Here is a 14729-nt window from a genome sequence, read left to right on the forward strand (position 1 = left end):
TTGCACATAAACTACACATAAACAGTTGTATGAAACATCATCCTTCCCATAAGGAGGTAGAGAGAAACAATAAGATGCTACCTAGGATGGTTGGGGTTGTCCCCTCAGCTTGTTGAGGAATGGTCTGTCATAGATTACAGACAGACACCCATTCTTTCTATGAAACACTGAGTTCCCAAGTGCATTAGAAAAGCACTATATTTTAAATAAAAAACAGGCAATTTACAATGTATCTAGAATTTAAAGTTCAGGCTTAAAACTTTTTTAATAAAGCTTGTACCTTGAACCATCCCTTAGTTTTAGGCTCAAACTGGAACAAGACTTCATGTGATGCACTGAAAATTTCTTCTCCACTCACCTCTTTTTACTCCCCACATGTTTATATACCACTTCAACATTAAAGGTTGTCTTCTCTTTTCCTTAGTCTGGCTCACTGTGCTCTCTTTTCACAACCACAATCAGAATCAGTGTTTCTATACAAATCAAGTATGTGTATATGTTCACATGCTTAGCCAAGTGTGTATATTTACAAGGACCTGGGCTCTGGTTCTCTCTTTGCTCTCGCTGTACTAAACAGAATACACAAACGTACAACACATAAGATGGCAACGCAGAAAACAACATGTATAGCATTTTTGTATTTATATTTATATGTGCAATGGTGCAGAGTGCAAAGGTGTTGGGGTAAAGTATGGAATAAATAAGGGCTGGATAACTGGTTACCATATACAGGAGGTAAAATAACTACTGAACACATCACACATTTTCAACTTAAATTTGAAGTAAATTTGTCAATATTTCCAAAGGTGCTGTTGACATGAAATTCTCACCAGAGAAGAGATATGCAAATAAATCAATCAGTCTTCAAATCCTGAAGGTTTCATGGGCCCCTTCTTTTTGTTCTATCAGTCCATTTCAGCTGGATTCAGGCTGGGCAATTCTAGCAGGTTTATTTTATTTCTCTGAAACCAGTTGAGAGTTTCCTTGGTTGTGCGTTGGGATCATTGTCTTGCTGAAATGTCCACCCTCATTTTCATCTTCATCATCCTGGTAGGTGGTAGCATATCTTTACTGAGATCCTCACATGTGCACATCACCCCCAAAATACCATACCAATATGTTTGACCTCCAAACATGGTGTGCATTATGGCATCCAAAGAGTTGAATTCTGGTCTCATCTGTCCAGACTATATTCTCCCAGTGTTTCACAAGCTTGTCTAAATGTTGTTCAGTAAACTTTAAACACACGTAAACATGCTTTTTCTTTAGCAACGGAGTCTTGCATGTTGCGGGTGCAAACAGGCCGTGGTGCATGCATTTAAAGCTTGAGGGCATTAATTACTTACTTTCTGTGAAACAACTGTACCTGCTGATTCCACATCTTTCTGTTGCCCTTGGCTCTTGAACAACTCTTCTGATAATTCTTTTCACTCCTCTGTCTGAAATCTTGCAGGAGCACCCTGTCATTGCCAGTTTGGTGAAATTATGTTCTTTCCAATTCTGGATTATGGCCCCAACAGAATTCACTGGAACCTTCAGTAGTTTAGAAATTCTTCTGTAACCAATTCCATCACTTTTTTGCAACAGAAGATTGCAAAGTTCCTGCGAGAGCTCATTGTCAACCCACCATAAGACGTAATTGCTGATAGATTTGCGCTGGTGTCATGATTTCCCATGCCTTTTTGGATCTCCCTCTCTTTCTTCCCTGTGTCTTTTCTTATTATCACAACTAACTTAATTTATGAACATCTATGACTTGATTTCTTTGAATGTTTGGGTTAGATGGGTGGTAATTTCATGTCAATAGCACCCTTAGAAATATATTTATTTAGAAAATTGGTGACATTATTATAATGTGTTTTTACTCACTGTATCCACTGCTATGTTGAAAGTTGGTAAGTTTTCATACTGAGACAATAAAACTAATGTAAATGAGATTTTTCTTTTTGGATGAAATGGCTGTTTCAACTCACGTACTCTCCTGCAGGCCTTTATTTTTAACTGACAAATGCAAGTTCCTTCTCAAAATCTAAAGCATAGCAAGTCTCAGCCTGGGGATTTTTAAGTAATTGGTTGTGATGCACACGCAGGACATAAAACAAAGGCTCTATCTCCTGTTCAGAGCTGCCAATCTACTGGTGTGCATTTACAGGAAAATGTTTGCTGATTAAATGGCCAGTTCATGTGTCGAGCATTTTCACTCGTCCTCGGTCAACTTCCACTGGGTGTTGGTCAGCTGGATGATGAAATCCCTACATCACTCATTTAAAATGCTCCTTTTGTTCCTTTACATTGTGTCATCCTGAGCGTCACAGGTTTACTCATTTCAGCCGCCTGCTCTGATTAGTAACTGCAGAAAGTCTTCTGCACATGCTGCAGCTGCATTTACCTTAGGACTGGCCTCCTTCCAGTATGAACTGTAATCTAGTTCTTGGTTGAAGACGCAAACATGCATACACTACTGTATAGTCAATAAATCCTGCTTAATTTAAGACTTTTAGCGCAATTATAAAGATCAGTCATAACATTTTTACCACCACTATGACAGTTAAACTCTTTCAGCCAGTTTTGCTCACGTTCCTCTGCATGAGAAAATATTTTTGTGTGACCTTAAAGGAAACGCTGTTGCTAAAGTAACAGTTAATGGGCATCCACATAATAATGAGAACTCTTACAACTCACCTGAATAAAAATAACTTAACTGGTGCTGCTATTGTTTTATCATAAGTCTAGAAAGTGTTTAATTTGAATTGCAGATGAAGAATCATATGATCATTCACTGCCATCTGCTGGAGATTTAAGTTGTCTACACGATAGATGGTAACATTCATATTGGTATACAATATTGTCTATAACACCTGTCTCAGAAACGAAGAGGTCTGAAATATTCAAATATTTAATGTCATAAAGGAAAAAAAATACACACATCAGGTGTGATGAAGAAAGGGATGTGTAAGAAGTACAGCAAGCTATCCACATCTGTGGCCTTGGAAGCTATGAAGTGAAAACTTAAAGTCTTGGCTAGCCACTTTAAGAGAGATAGGAGAGAGAGAAACCAGAATAAAACAGATAATTCCACTGAACCATCCAAGGTGTACTCTCAGTGGGAACAATATGAGAACATCCCCATCAAAGCTGTAGAAGGAGCAATACTAGAAGCGCATATGGGAGGAGGATGCAACACATAACAATCATATACCAAGTGAGTACTTGAGCAACTTGTTGCAGTCTTCTAAACAACTGGAGTTCTTTTTAAGACAAAGAGTCACCTTCTGCAAGTTATAAGGAATGCATGTTTAAGACATTTCCACATGTGTATTATAGTCTGTTAGTGAAGTGGGTTTGTTGAAAACCTCCTGACCTTTTTTCCACTCTTGCAGACTGGATAACTGTTTTTGTCATGCAATTGGATTGCACTTTGTCAAGCCGCTACCCTAAGACCTGTCCAACTTGGGTGTCCCACCTGAAGGCTATGCTTCTGCTGGTCTAGCTCTTAGGGTCACTGACACAGCAAACCCCATGACCACGTTAAGGTGGCAAACCCTCAGGGGGAAAACTTAAAAATAAAATAAAATAATCTTCATCAGATTATAACAACTAAAAACATGACATATACCTCAACTGGATGACCTATATCAAATATACTCAAACCCAACAATAACACTTCTCACTATTGCCAATATTAACAAAACTAAAAAGGGTGAGCCAAGTTATTTAAAAAAGGTAAATTTACCAAGTCTTGAAAAATAAAACAGAAAAATAGAATAAAAAATAAAGAATAAAATAAATGATCCATCCAGATCTTTGCAACCAACAAAATAATATTTATCTTAATTGCATGGCCTAATTCTCAAATAAATTTGCAAATTAAAGTAGGAATAAAAGCCAGATTTACAAAACAAAAAAGGGTTGGCATAGTAATTTTAAAAACAACAACAATTCACCATGTCTACTAATTTGTACAACACAACAGATTTAGAACAGAACACTTGAACTTTTTTCTTCTTTTTTCTTATCTTAAGCTTGCTTGTTTTACAAGGAACTGAACTCTGTTTGGAACTGAACTGCTCTCCCACAATTCTGAAGACACACCAATTACCCGTACTGTTACATAAAATGTGTGCAGCTCAGCCAGTGTTGGGATAATTTCATTTTGGATATCCTTAGATGTGTATTTTGCATCTTTTGGGATTCCCTTAGCAATGCTTACTAGCTTCTCATCCTTCTCTCATCACACTGCAAAAACAGTTATACTTGATACAAGCCAAATATTCTCAAATCTAACAAAATTTTCTTGTTTTGAGGAAAAAAATCTGCCAATGGGGTAAGCAAAAGTTGCTTGACTAGAATTCTTAAAACTAGAAAACTGCTAACTGCTGTATGCCTTTTAACTAGATAAAACTGTCTAAAATGTATGCTTAATTGAAGAAAATGTGACTTATTATAAGGAAAGACACTTTGATATTTAGAAAATCTGTACCTAAATCGAGTATTATGCTTTCTTGAACAAGCTATTTTCAAGAATTATTTGCTTACTTTAAGATTCTACACCTAATGTAGATTTTCCACATAACAAAAAAAAAATTACTATAGGACAAATTTTCTTAAAACTGAATTGTTTCTTTCTTGATTGAACTAACTATTAGAAATATATTTCACCTCTGAGAACAATAATTAGCAAAAATTCCTGAGAATAAGACACCATCTCTTCAAAAGCTACTAAAAATAAAGGACTTCATCTTAAATTAAGACAGCAGACACACTCTTAGTTTTTGCGCTTTTATTGACACAGCAATGGGTCAGTAACTCAATTTTAATAGTACTGAGGTCAGTTCCAGGAGAATCATGTCTAACATTATCTACATTTCAGCAGGGTACTGTGTAACATCGTCAATTTAAAAAGTGCATATTCCAGATACTCTTAACAGGAATAATATCAGTATAACATACTCTGGTAGCAAAAATAAATTTAGCTGCAGCTTAAAACAATCTGCATTTGAATTACATAAGTTTTTATCCTATATTACATAAGTTTTTAGAAGAACAAGTTGAAAGATTACACAACATTAACATCAACATGTTATGGGGATCTGAACTTTAAGAATATTTAGACCGACTCCACAGTAAAATATATAAAAGGAAAGCATGAGTAACTGCAAAATACAACAATATATAAATATAGAATATTGCAGCCTTGCCTTTAGGACATGGAAAAAAAAGCCTCACTACAGACGCCCAGCTTCTTAGGTGGTACTGTGCTGGAAGGGAAAAGCATTGGAAGGGCTCTGAACACAGCTGCTGCATGTTCCACTGGTTTGAAAAAAAGAAAAATAAGACAGGGCAACACCATTAAGCATTGCAAATAATGTAATTTGCAAAGCATAAATATAGACAAATCAAGATACTGTAGCATTACCTCCATTCAAAGTTTTTGGCAGCTTCATAACTTTCTTCATGACACCATAGAACTGCACCTTCGAGTAGAAGATTTCCCATCTATCCTTCATCTCAGAAATGTATTTCGAGTTGGATGGTTGAATAATTCTCTGTAGGTCATCCAGGACCTGAAAAATACAAACAGAAACCCAACTAAGAGATCTATCTAGCTCTGTGTGTGGTCTTGACAATAACTGATAACAATCAAAATGTCCCCAAAGGAATAACAGGATGGCTAAAAGAAATAAGTGCTGCTTACATGATCCAGATCTCTGAAACAAAGGTATGCCTCTGGTATCTTCACTGCTCTGTCCTGCTCCTTTACAGCATTGGTTTGGTTTTTGGGTCTTTTATATATCTTGGAGAGTCTTGTAGTGTCTTGCCTGAGTTTTTTGGCTGTCAAAGAAGTCAGCTGAACCAGCTAAACACACAGAGCAGAGGTGTGTAAATTATTTATTGCAACAGTAAGGCTTTATATATCTGTTATTGGTGCAAAACAAAACAAAAACACCAAAAATATATCTGTAAATTAGATCAACAAATTAACTAACCACCTATCCTCAAATTGTTCATTCATCCTGTCAAGTTGTCACTATTAAATGGAACGCAAAGATTCCAACATAAACAGTGAAGTAGATGGGTTCTATTGTTAGCGGAATTTTTAAGAAAATAAAAAAAGTATCCCTTAAACCACATATACACTCAAGGTGTATTAAGAGGGTGCATTAAATCATACTTATATTCTTCATCAATGCCATCCTGGTGGTGCACTGGGATGCCCATCGATCTAACTGGTGATTTATCTAGAATAATAGTTGATGCACTGGATTCCTCACTGCTGTCACTTCTTGCAACGCTTTCATTCCCATCCTTTCTTGGCTTCTTCGAAGGAGGTTTTTTGCCCTTCCTTGGACTTTTAACATTGGAGAGTCTCTTCATTAGCTTTTTAGCAACATGCTCCTAACAGGTACAAACAGTAATAATTAAGAGATGATAACACACATCACCCATGATTAACACAGAGTGATAGTGAGAAAATGCTACTTACCCAGTCACCCCACGTTTCTTTAAGCATTGGGTAGTACTCCATCAATTGCTTTGTTAGGCATCAACCTCATGTTTGCTGGGATATCTGGAGTCCTCAGCTGCTCTTGCTATCGAAATCATGTTTGTCATGGTGTTTCTTACGAGTCGACAAAAGAGTTCCTTTGACAAAGGTTCAGCACACTCTGTCCCCAGCTGCTTCTGTTCAAAGTAGGAACGTCGAGCTTGCTCAAGTTCACTGTCTGTGAAGACTATGTACTCTGGGTTGGACATAGTTACAAACTTAGAAGTGCTGGGTTCTTCTCTGGAGAAGTCACCATCTCCAGTGGTTGTTAGCGTTTTTTCAGCAGCAGTCTTGTTCTAAAATACAGTGTACACAGGGCTAATTTTCACATAAAATTGCACAAGAACTTTAGGTCTCTACACATGAAAGAAAATACAACACAATATCAGTAAGTGTTAAATATGTAGGCCACTTGATTTAAGTCAAAACTAAAGAAGATGATCAACATCTCTTCTACTTTCTGTTAAGTGAGCATTGGTGGAATTACTTGAAACTGCATAAAACAAACTGGTGTGTTCTCAGTTTTGTCACACAGCGATAGGACATAACTTACTTCTTCACATTTGTGCACTGCAAGCCATAGAGCCCGACGTCTGAGGAAATGTTCAGGACCAGGAAACAGATCTTTGATGTCATCTCGTGAAAGTGATGAGAGCAGGTCTTCTCCAACATTTGCTTCTGCAATAGGAGTTTCCAATTATCACTACATTGCATTATCCTGGTGTGCAAGCCAGCTGACAGCTTTGCTTGTGTAACAGACAGGAAACATAATTTCATATTTACCATTTAAAACCATGACTCTATTCCATTATTCTCCCTCCTCACTGCTCCACAGGTTCTAAATTACCTTCCTCCCATTGACTGGTAAAAGTAATATATTTGTGATACATCAATTAAATACATGTATACATATAAATGTTTTTGTTTGTTTTTTTGCTTCCTGAGCTAAAGTATATAATGAAACTAGAAAGCAAAAATTTCAGAAGAAATTTTAAGTGTGTTTAAAGTTTGCTCAGAGTTGAAAGCTGAAGCGGGGCTTTGTGTCGGGGTCTGACAAACACGTCCTCCAGTCGAGTCGGCTCAGCAGACAGGCTCACAGTGGTGCTTTTTGGATCGAGAAGAAAAAACTTCTCTGCCAGACTGAAAGTGTGAGAAGAACAATGGACTAGTACCCCATTGATTGTAGAAATATAGACCTTTTTTTGTTTGTTTGTTTTTTACTTGTTAATTATCTCACGAGTCGCTATTATTTTGACGACAGAGACTTGCTATTTCCTTTTGCTCTGCCCTGCCTGACACTGGGCCATTTGCATACGTGACTGGATGTTTGCCCAGGGGGAGAGATCTCTGCCGAGTGCTGTTTAAGCCTACGCAGAACAGAGCACAAACAGACCACGGAGTGGAAAGAACGAACAAGAGGTGAAAGCTATCATCTCATCTGTGCCTTTTCCAGTGGATTTTTCATCTGCTAAATCCACTTTTTTTTTTCCAGTGGCCCTAATCCTCTTCTGTAGGACATCGTTCAATAAGTGAATTCATCAGAAATTAAATTCAATTAAAAAAAAACAAAAAAACATTTTAATTTATTTCAGTGCCTAATGTTAAATAAAACTATTTATGTAGCATAATTTCAAAACTCTAGATTTGTGGCTTTTAAATGAAAAGTCAAGCCTTCTTCTAGAGACAATCGCCAACTGTGGCCACAAGATGTCAGTATTTGAAGGGATTGTGCAAGCAGCCAACTAGACAGAATGCCTATTGAGGTACAGAGAGACACGCTTTGACTTTGGTTTAATTGAAGTGTAGATTTCACTTTACAAGAACTACTTACTTTGATTTTCTAAGGAACGCCACTGCTTTAGATAAAGAAATACAGTGATATGTAAGTTGTTAGTTTGTGGCTGAATGGTCGACTCAGCGATGTTAGTTGTTAATAAGTTGCTGTGTTTAGTGTAAGCTAAAATATTATTAGAGCACCGTTGATTTTTAGTTGTGATGTAAGTGGTTTTTCAAAAGTGGTCAAAAAATGACCACTAATTTTCAAGATTGATTAAATGAAAGCTAATGAATCTAGATTTAGACTGCGATGTTGATTTAACATACTGGCTTCAACTTTTGTTTGTTGTGGTGGCAGTGATGTTGTGTTTCTTTAAATAGCTAAAAGACAGCTCTGCAGGAAAAAAGGTGTAAATGAAATGCAAACACATGAAGATAGAGTCGATATCATTTAATCCATTAAGTGTGAGTAATGTGATCGAAAGTGGTGACAATGGTAATGTTAATGTTATGAATTAAAATGAGATATTGTGCTACACAATGTTGCTTCATTTGTTCATCTGTCCAAAGTATTTGCTAAGAAAAAACCACTGTTAAAATGATATTTTATATCCCTCTACATGACCTCAGGAGGACTTTGTCTGAAGAGCATGTTTCTCATTAGGACTTCCTGACTGCACATATGATGAACTGGTTTAAAGTTGGTTCTTAAACCAAAACCAAATTTATTTTGGTTTCCAGAAATCTCTGAGCATCTGAGCACGTTGTCCAGTTTCAATATATATTGCGCACACACACATATTATAAATAAAAATAAAAATTTGTTTTAGAAACTGCAATGAAACGGTTCAGTCTTCCCCAAGATCCACCAGTACAGATTCTTCTAGAAGAGCAGCCGGACACTGCCTTAGCTGTTGGAAAAACATACCTGAATACCTACAACTTTCAAAACCAGAACAAGGTAGAACATAGCTGTATAATCACAGTAAATTACTGTACTGAATGCTCTGAAATAAATGTATCTTCATATTAATATCATGGAAAAGTAATAGTCCTGCATTATGTATTTCCACAGAATCAAAGACTTATGCGGTTGGAGAATTGCAACAGTGAGGTAAGCAGTGAACAGATAAACAAAAAAATAAAAAGAAGTAGTTTGTCAAATTGTATTTTTTGACCACTCAAGAAATCTAACAAACAATTTTCATCTTGTCATTTAGGATTGCAGCTATAACATCACTTTGGTCCACCCGAAGAAAGATGCTAACCAGTTGTTTGTGTGTGGAACCACTGACGATGAAACAGTTTGCTGTAACTCGGTAGGACAGAGTACTGTGACAGAGGACTGATATAATACTGGGAAATGGTAGTTGTGGTGTTTCTGCTCAGGGTTGATAAGTTACTTCTACTTTGGTTTAATTGAAACAACCTTCTTCTGAAAAGAAAGCAAATACATCACAGGTACAGGGTGTTGGGTATATATATATGCGTGCTATCTGTGATGTACATTAGTTGGGAAACATTAAGATAAACTGTTCTTTCTTTAATAGAATTTGGCAGAGCAGTCACCGATATGCAAGGAGAGTTTAATAAAACATATAAGCTCATTTAACATAAAGGAAGGTGACCTGTCGGCCCTTGCAGGTGAGTTTTTTACACACAAGATGCTTTTGAATAAATCTGCTGATGAATCCCTCCTTCCTCATTCACCTTTTTCTATGAGTCTGTAATTTTAATCCTTCTTGTGTGTTTACAGAAAGTCTGTACTTTTGTCAAAACTACTAACATCTTTTATTTAAATCAGTCCCTTTTAAAGGTTGCTTCTTCTCCCTATTACTATAATATTGAACTAGTTTCTCCCTGTTTGTACATCCCTATAAAACCTCAATTTGCCACTGTTTGTTCCAGAATCTGAACAAAGTACAGATCTCTACATAACACGCTCTGGATCTGTTGAATCTGTTGGCATTCACAAATTTGGTAAAGCAAGAGTGGGGCCAAAGAACCACAATAAAGGTATTTTCATAAAGTTAGAGCCACAGAGACCTTATTTAGTGAAATCGCATCACTATAAATGTTTGGATTCAAATAAATATTTCTCTTTCAATGTTTAGAGCAGCATTATGTAGGATTGGTGCTCAGCAAACGTGAAGAGGATCCCTCCCAGAACAGACTTTATGGCTTCTATAAGGAGAAAAGTGAAGACACTGGACTGTTCAGTGAAATGTGGCTCCCTTTTGTGACCCAGGTTTGCATGGTAAGAGCAGAATGAATGGGGAAGTTTGAATTAAATAGGTAATGCCTACATTTTTCCAAAACAGAAAAAAATGAACAGCATCAGTAACCACATAACCACTTTACAAAACAAGATTTATATTTGCATAAATATTCTTCCAATTATTAATAAGTTGTGTTTCTTCTAGACAGATGTTGGTGGTTCTAAGAACAACATGCAGTTTACCTGGACATCCCAGATGAATGCCAGGCTCTTCTGTGGAGACCCTGAGAGAAAGCAGCGTTTCTCTGAACTGGTAGATGTGGCCACTGTGCAATCAGATCGGTGGCAGGATACTAAGATCTACGGACTTTTTAGAAACAAACGGTATAACTCTTAAATAACTTGTACTGCCTCCAAATCCCTCAGACCAGAGTGCAACTATCTTTATCTTGTGTGTGTATTTGTTCTTTTTCACTCATATTATGTATTTTTTGATTTATTTATTTTTTTTAATGCTGCCACTAACTGCAAATAATAGCAATATTGCTGCAAATGTCTCAGGCTAAATTTGTCTCCCTGCAGGGGAATGAGTGCTGTCTGCATCTACACAATAGGAAACATCAGTAACATCTTCAAAAACTCCCCATTCAAAGGCTACACAAAAGACCAAATGGACAGATCAAGGACGGTATTGAATATTGATAATTGATAAAATGTAATAACTGGTGCCATCACAAAAACATTCCAACCTTTTTTGGAGGGAGTATATAGACAAGAATAGAATAGCCCTTTGTTATAATTTAAAACAAGTGGTTAAGTGTAGTCAGAGTAAAAAATTGCTCAGGCTTTTAAATATTTTCTTTCAGCTTAAGACAGCTTAAGATAAACACTGGACTCATTAAAAGACTAAATTAGAAGGTTTTAAATGTTTTTTTGTTTTTTTTAAACAGTCATCTTAGAAACTTAAAAAGTAAACCAGAGACAGGTTTTCAGGCTTATTGACCAGTCATCTGGTGTTCAGCCAGTCTAAGTTAAGCACTTCATTTCTTCAGTGCGTTGATGATACCACCAAGCTTCCAGTGGACACCCTGAAGAAGATTTTCAAGACTTCGGAGATGGAGCAGTTGGTTCTTCCTGTGGGTACCTCTGGCCTTCTTCTCTTTAATCATCACAAGTATACCCACATCCATGTTGACAGTAAACCAAACAGCAGAAGTAGAAATCAGAACGTCATCTTCTTATCTTTAAGTAAGTAAAAAAAATAATTTGAAGTAGGACACACTAAATGTTACGAAGAATGTACTTTAATGTTTTAATGTGTTTCTGTAACAGAAGGTAGTATTTAAGTACTCTGTACTAATATATGACCAGAAAAACAACAGGTAGTGTGTTTTTGAAAAGTCATCATATTTAGTATCATTCCTCCTCTTTTTTGTGGTTTTCCATAGACAATGGAGGGATTCATAAAGTGCTGCACAATGAAAGTCGCACCTTTGTCATCGCTGAGTATCGACCGTTCAGCCACGCTCGCATCCTCCGCCTCATCCTTCACCAATCTTCTGTGAGTAACAATGATGCCTACAAAACTTTTGTCCCCACCAACCATGAAGGTGAAATTGTTGATGCTTTACTGATTGGAAATAATTGTTTTAGTCAACTAAAGGAAAATTATGAACATCATAAAGACAAGCATTTTACTTACATCTTTATATGTAAGTTACATGCTTATATTAGCTTTTTTTCTTTTTTTCTTTTTTTTTTCCATTTGTACTAGTAGGCCTTTAACAATAAGAAAACATTTTTTAATCATTGCAGAAAAAGCTGTATGTGAATATTGCAAGTGAACTGGTCCAACTTGATGTAGCAAACTGTTCCCAGTATGGAGACACCTGCCAGGACTGTATGCTATCCAGAGATCCCTACTGTGGCTGGGATGGCACCCACTGCACCCCTGATGCAAAGTAAGACTTTATGTACCTGCAGACCTGTGACCTGTGAACAATAACTGTTGACCCAACAATTAAACGACACACCCTTAAGTTTTATCTAATTGTAAACAAACCCAAGCTATGTATAGTTATTGTCCCTCACCACATTCAAGGTCTAACAGTTGTATTAAATGCTATTCATTCATTATACATCAACTGAAATATTAAATTGCCAATTTCTTAGGTCCTCCAGCCAAAGGACTGATATTGAAGAGCTTACGCTATAATTCACAAGATTTACTACTGCCTCTGAAGCGTTGGTCAGATTTAACTTAACATAATGACCAACATGTGAATTGTGATAGTGATTAGTTTGATGAACTACTACATTACTTATTGTTCACATTTATATTCATATTTCACTAGTTATCACCTATATTTTCTCTCTTTCTCGATACGTTTTTTTGCTGCTTACTGCTGATGATGATTAACAGCCAAAATAACTTGAAATCACTGGCAGAAATGTCTATTTGAATTAGTATTAATAATAACATGTAACTAATAAACTATACATTAAGAAGAAAGTAGAGTGCTACCATGCACATCCTTTTTTCCATCATCTTTTTGACGATACAGTGTTGCAGTGGTTAGCACTGTTGTCTTACAGCATAATGGTCCTGGGTTTGAATCCAATGCATGTTGTCCCGCTGCCTGCATTGGTTCTCTCTACATAGTCCAGCTTCTTCCCAGCAGTTCACAGTGTTAGGTGCATGTTAAGTTAATTTGTGATTCTAAATTGGTTGCAGTATCTAAAAGTTTGGTACTGTGCGAGTTTGTTTTATTTCTTTATTTTTATTTTCATGTTCAATAGCTTTTCATTGAAGGTGTGTTGTCAAGATACTTTATAAAGATCATTAAATTTTTAAATTAATGGGATAGTTTTTGAGTTTCAATAATTTGTTTATTTCTTAAATCCATGTTAAGGATCATGGTTGCATATTGCCTTATTTAAACATGCATCGTCCTTTATAGTGGGAGGTGGCACGATGCAGCAACTGGGAACCTTGGCATCTGTGGAGACGACACTACACAAGGTATTTAAATTCAGGCGCATGCACAAGTAATCGAACACCTGAAAGCTCCAGCAAATTGATGAAAACTGCAAAATCTCTACAGTACCCCAAGCTATCTACTTGAAAGCAAGATTTGAGTCTTCTGAGAATTATTTAATATCTGTCTCTGTATGCCATAAACCTCTACCTCAGTTTTATCAGTGCCATGCCTACTCTCTGGTAAAATGTTCAAGCTAAAGGGACATTCTTGTGTTCTTTCCACAGAATTTACAAGTCCCATTCCAAATCCAGAAAAGAATGAAGTCAGACTTCATGCAAAGCATTTTCTTCAGTGCTCAATGTCATCTCGTCATGCTCAGTACAGTTGGCAGCACCTTCAAAACTCCTCATCTTGCATCTGGAAGGCAGATCAGTGCCTTTATTTGATCAACAGCATGGGACCTGAGGAGGAAGGAACCCACACCTGTGTATCAGAGGAAATGGGTTACAGGAAAGTCTTGGCACAGTACCAACTACGGCTCCAGGAACAACTGGAGAGCAAGGCAGTGGGCCAACAGTTAAACCCAATCATCTGGTGTTGTCTAAGTGTGGTTCTGATTCAGAGTTTCTCATGTTAAAGCCAGAGTTGATGTATTATATTGTTATATATTATAAAATCTTAAATTTGCAAATGAAGGACCATAAGTCATATTTTCAGTTGTTACTCTCCACGGCTAAACAAACTAAATCGGTTTCAGTTATGTACTGATGTACACAACAATGGACATAAGGAGCTTCTTTCAAAGAAAAAACTCAGGTAGATGTTATTTTATATATTATGCTTTGTATGTTGTTCAGTATATTTCTATGCAAAACAAGAGGAATTTCAATACACAGCAGTATATTCACAGTTGAAACCAGATATTTACATACACTTTAGGGAAAAAAAACATAAAAACTTTCTTTTTTTTTACTGTTAAACATCAATTTAGAGTAAACTTGTTTTGTTTTAGATAAATAAATGTTGAAATGTCTTTTGAATTAGTTAAATGTCAGAATCACTTTCATCAAATTTAGGAGTACATATACACTAAGTTTATTGGTAATTAATAAGAAAACTTCAGAAGATTCCATTCCGAGCTTAAGAAGCTTCTGATAGGTTAGTAGAGTCCATGTGAGTAAATTGGTGGCACACCTGTGGACGCACATAA

At 36.4% G+C, this 14729-nt stretch overlaps 1 protein-coding gene and 1 pseudogene across 1 annotated transcript; one reads left to right on the top strand and one right to left on the bottom strand.

The window, feature by feature from the left end:
- Positions 1-5706: 5706 nt before the first annotated feature.
- LOC145428665 (uncharacterized) lies at positions 5707-7340 on the bottom strand (annotated as a pseudogene).
- Positions 7341-8070: 730 nt separating this feature from the next.
- LOC113026026 (semaphorin-7A-like) lies at positions 8071-14559 on the top strand. The gene is made up of 13 exons (XM_080300122.1): positions 8071-9281; positions 9396-9434; positions 9541-9639; positions 9871-9964; positions 10229-10336; positions 10435-10577; positions 10744-10922; positions 11121-11226; positions 11591-11786; positions 11987-12099; positions 12354-12499; positions 13499-13560; positions 13804-14559. The coding sequence occupies exons 1-13, from the start codon at positions 9159-9161 to the stop codon at positions 14154-14156; spliced, it is 1761 nt and encodes a 586-aa protein (XP_080156248.1). The 5' UTR covers positions 8071-9158; the 3' UTR covers positions 14157-14559.
- The last annotated feature ends 170 nt before the right edge of the window (positions 14560-14729 follow it).

Source organism: Astatotilapia calliptera, chromosome 1, assembly GCF_964374335.1.
Source record: "Astatotilapia calliptera chromosome 1, fAstCal68.1, whole genome shotgun sequence".
Classification (NCBI taxonomy): domain Eukaryota; kingdom Metazoa; phylum Chordata; class Actinopteri; order Cichliformes; family Cichlidae; genus Astatotilapia; species Astatotilapia calliptera.

Bases quoted from the DNA above. Each gene is read 5' to 3' on its own strand.
- LOC113026026 (XM_080300122.1), top strand. From the start codon at position 9,159: ATGAAACGGTTCAGTCTTCCCCAAGATCCACCAGTACAGATTCTTCTA. The intron at 12,500-13,498 runs GTAAGACTTTAT...CGTCCTTTATAG, and splicing joins CACTGCACCCCTGATGCAAA to TGGGAGGTGGCACGATGCAG. The intron at 13,561-13,803 runs GTATTTAAATTC...TTCTTTCCACAG, and splicing joins TGGAGACGACACTACACAAG to AATTTACAAGTCCCATTCCA.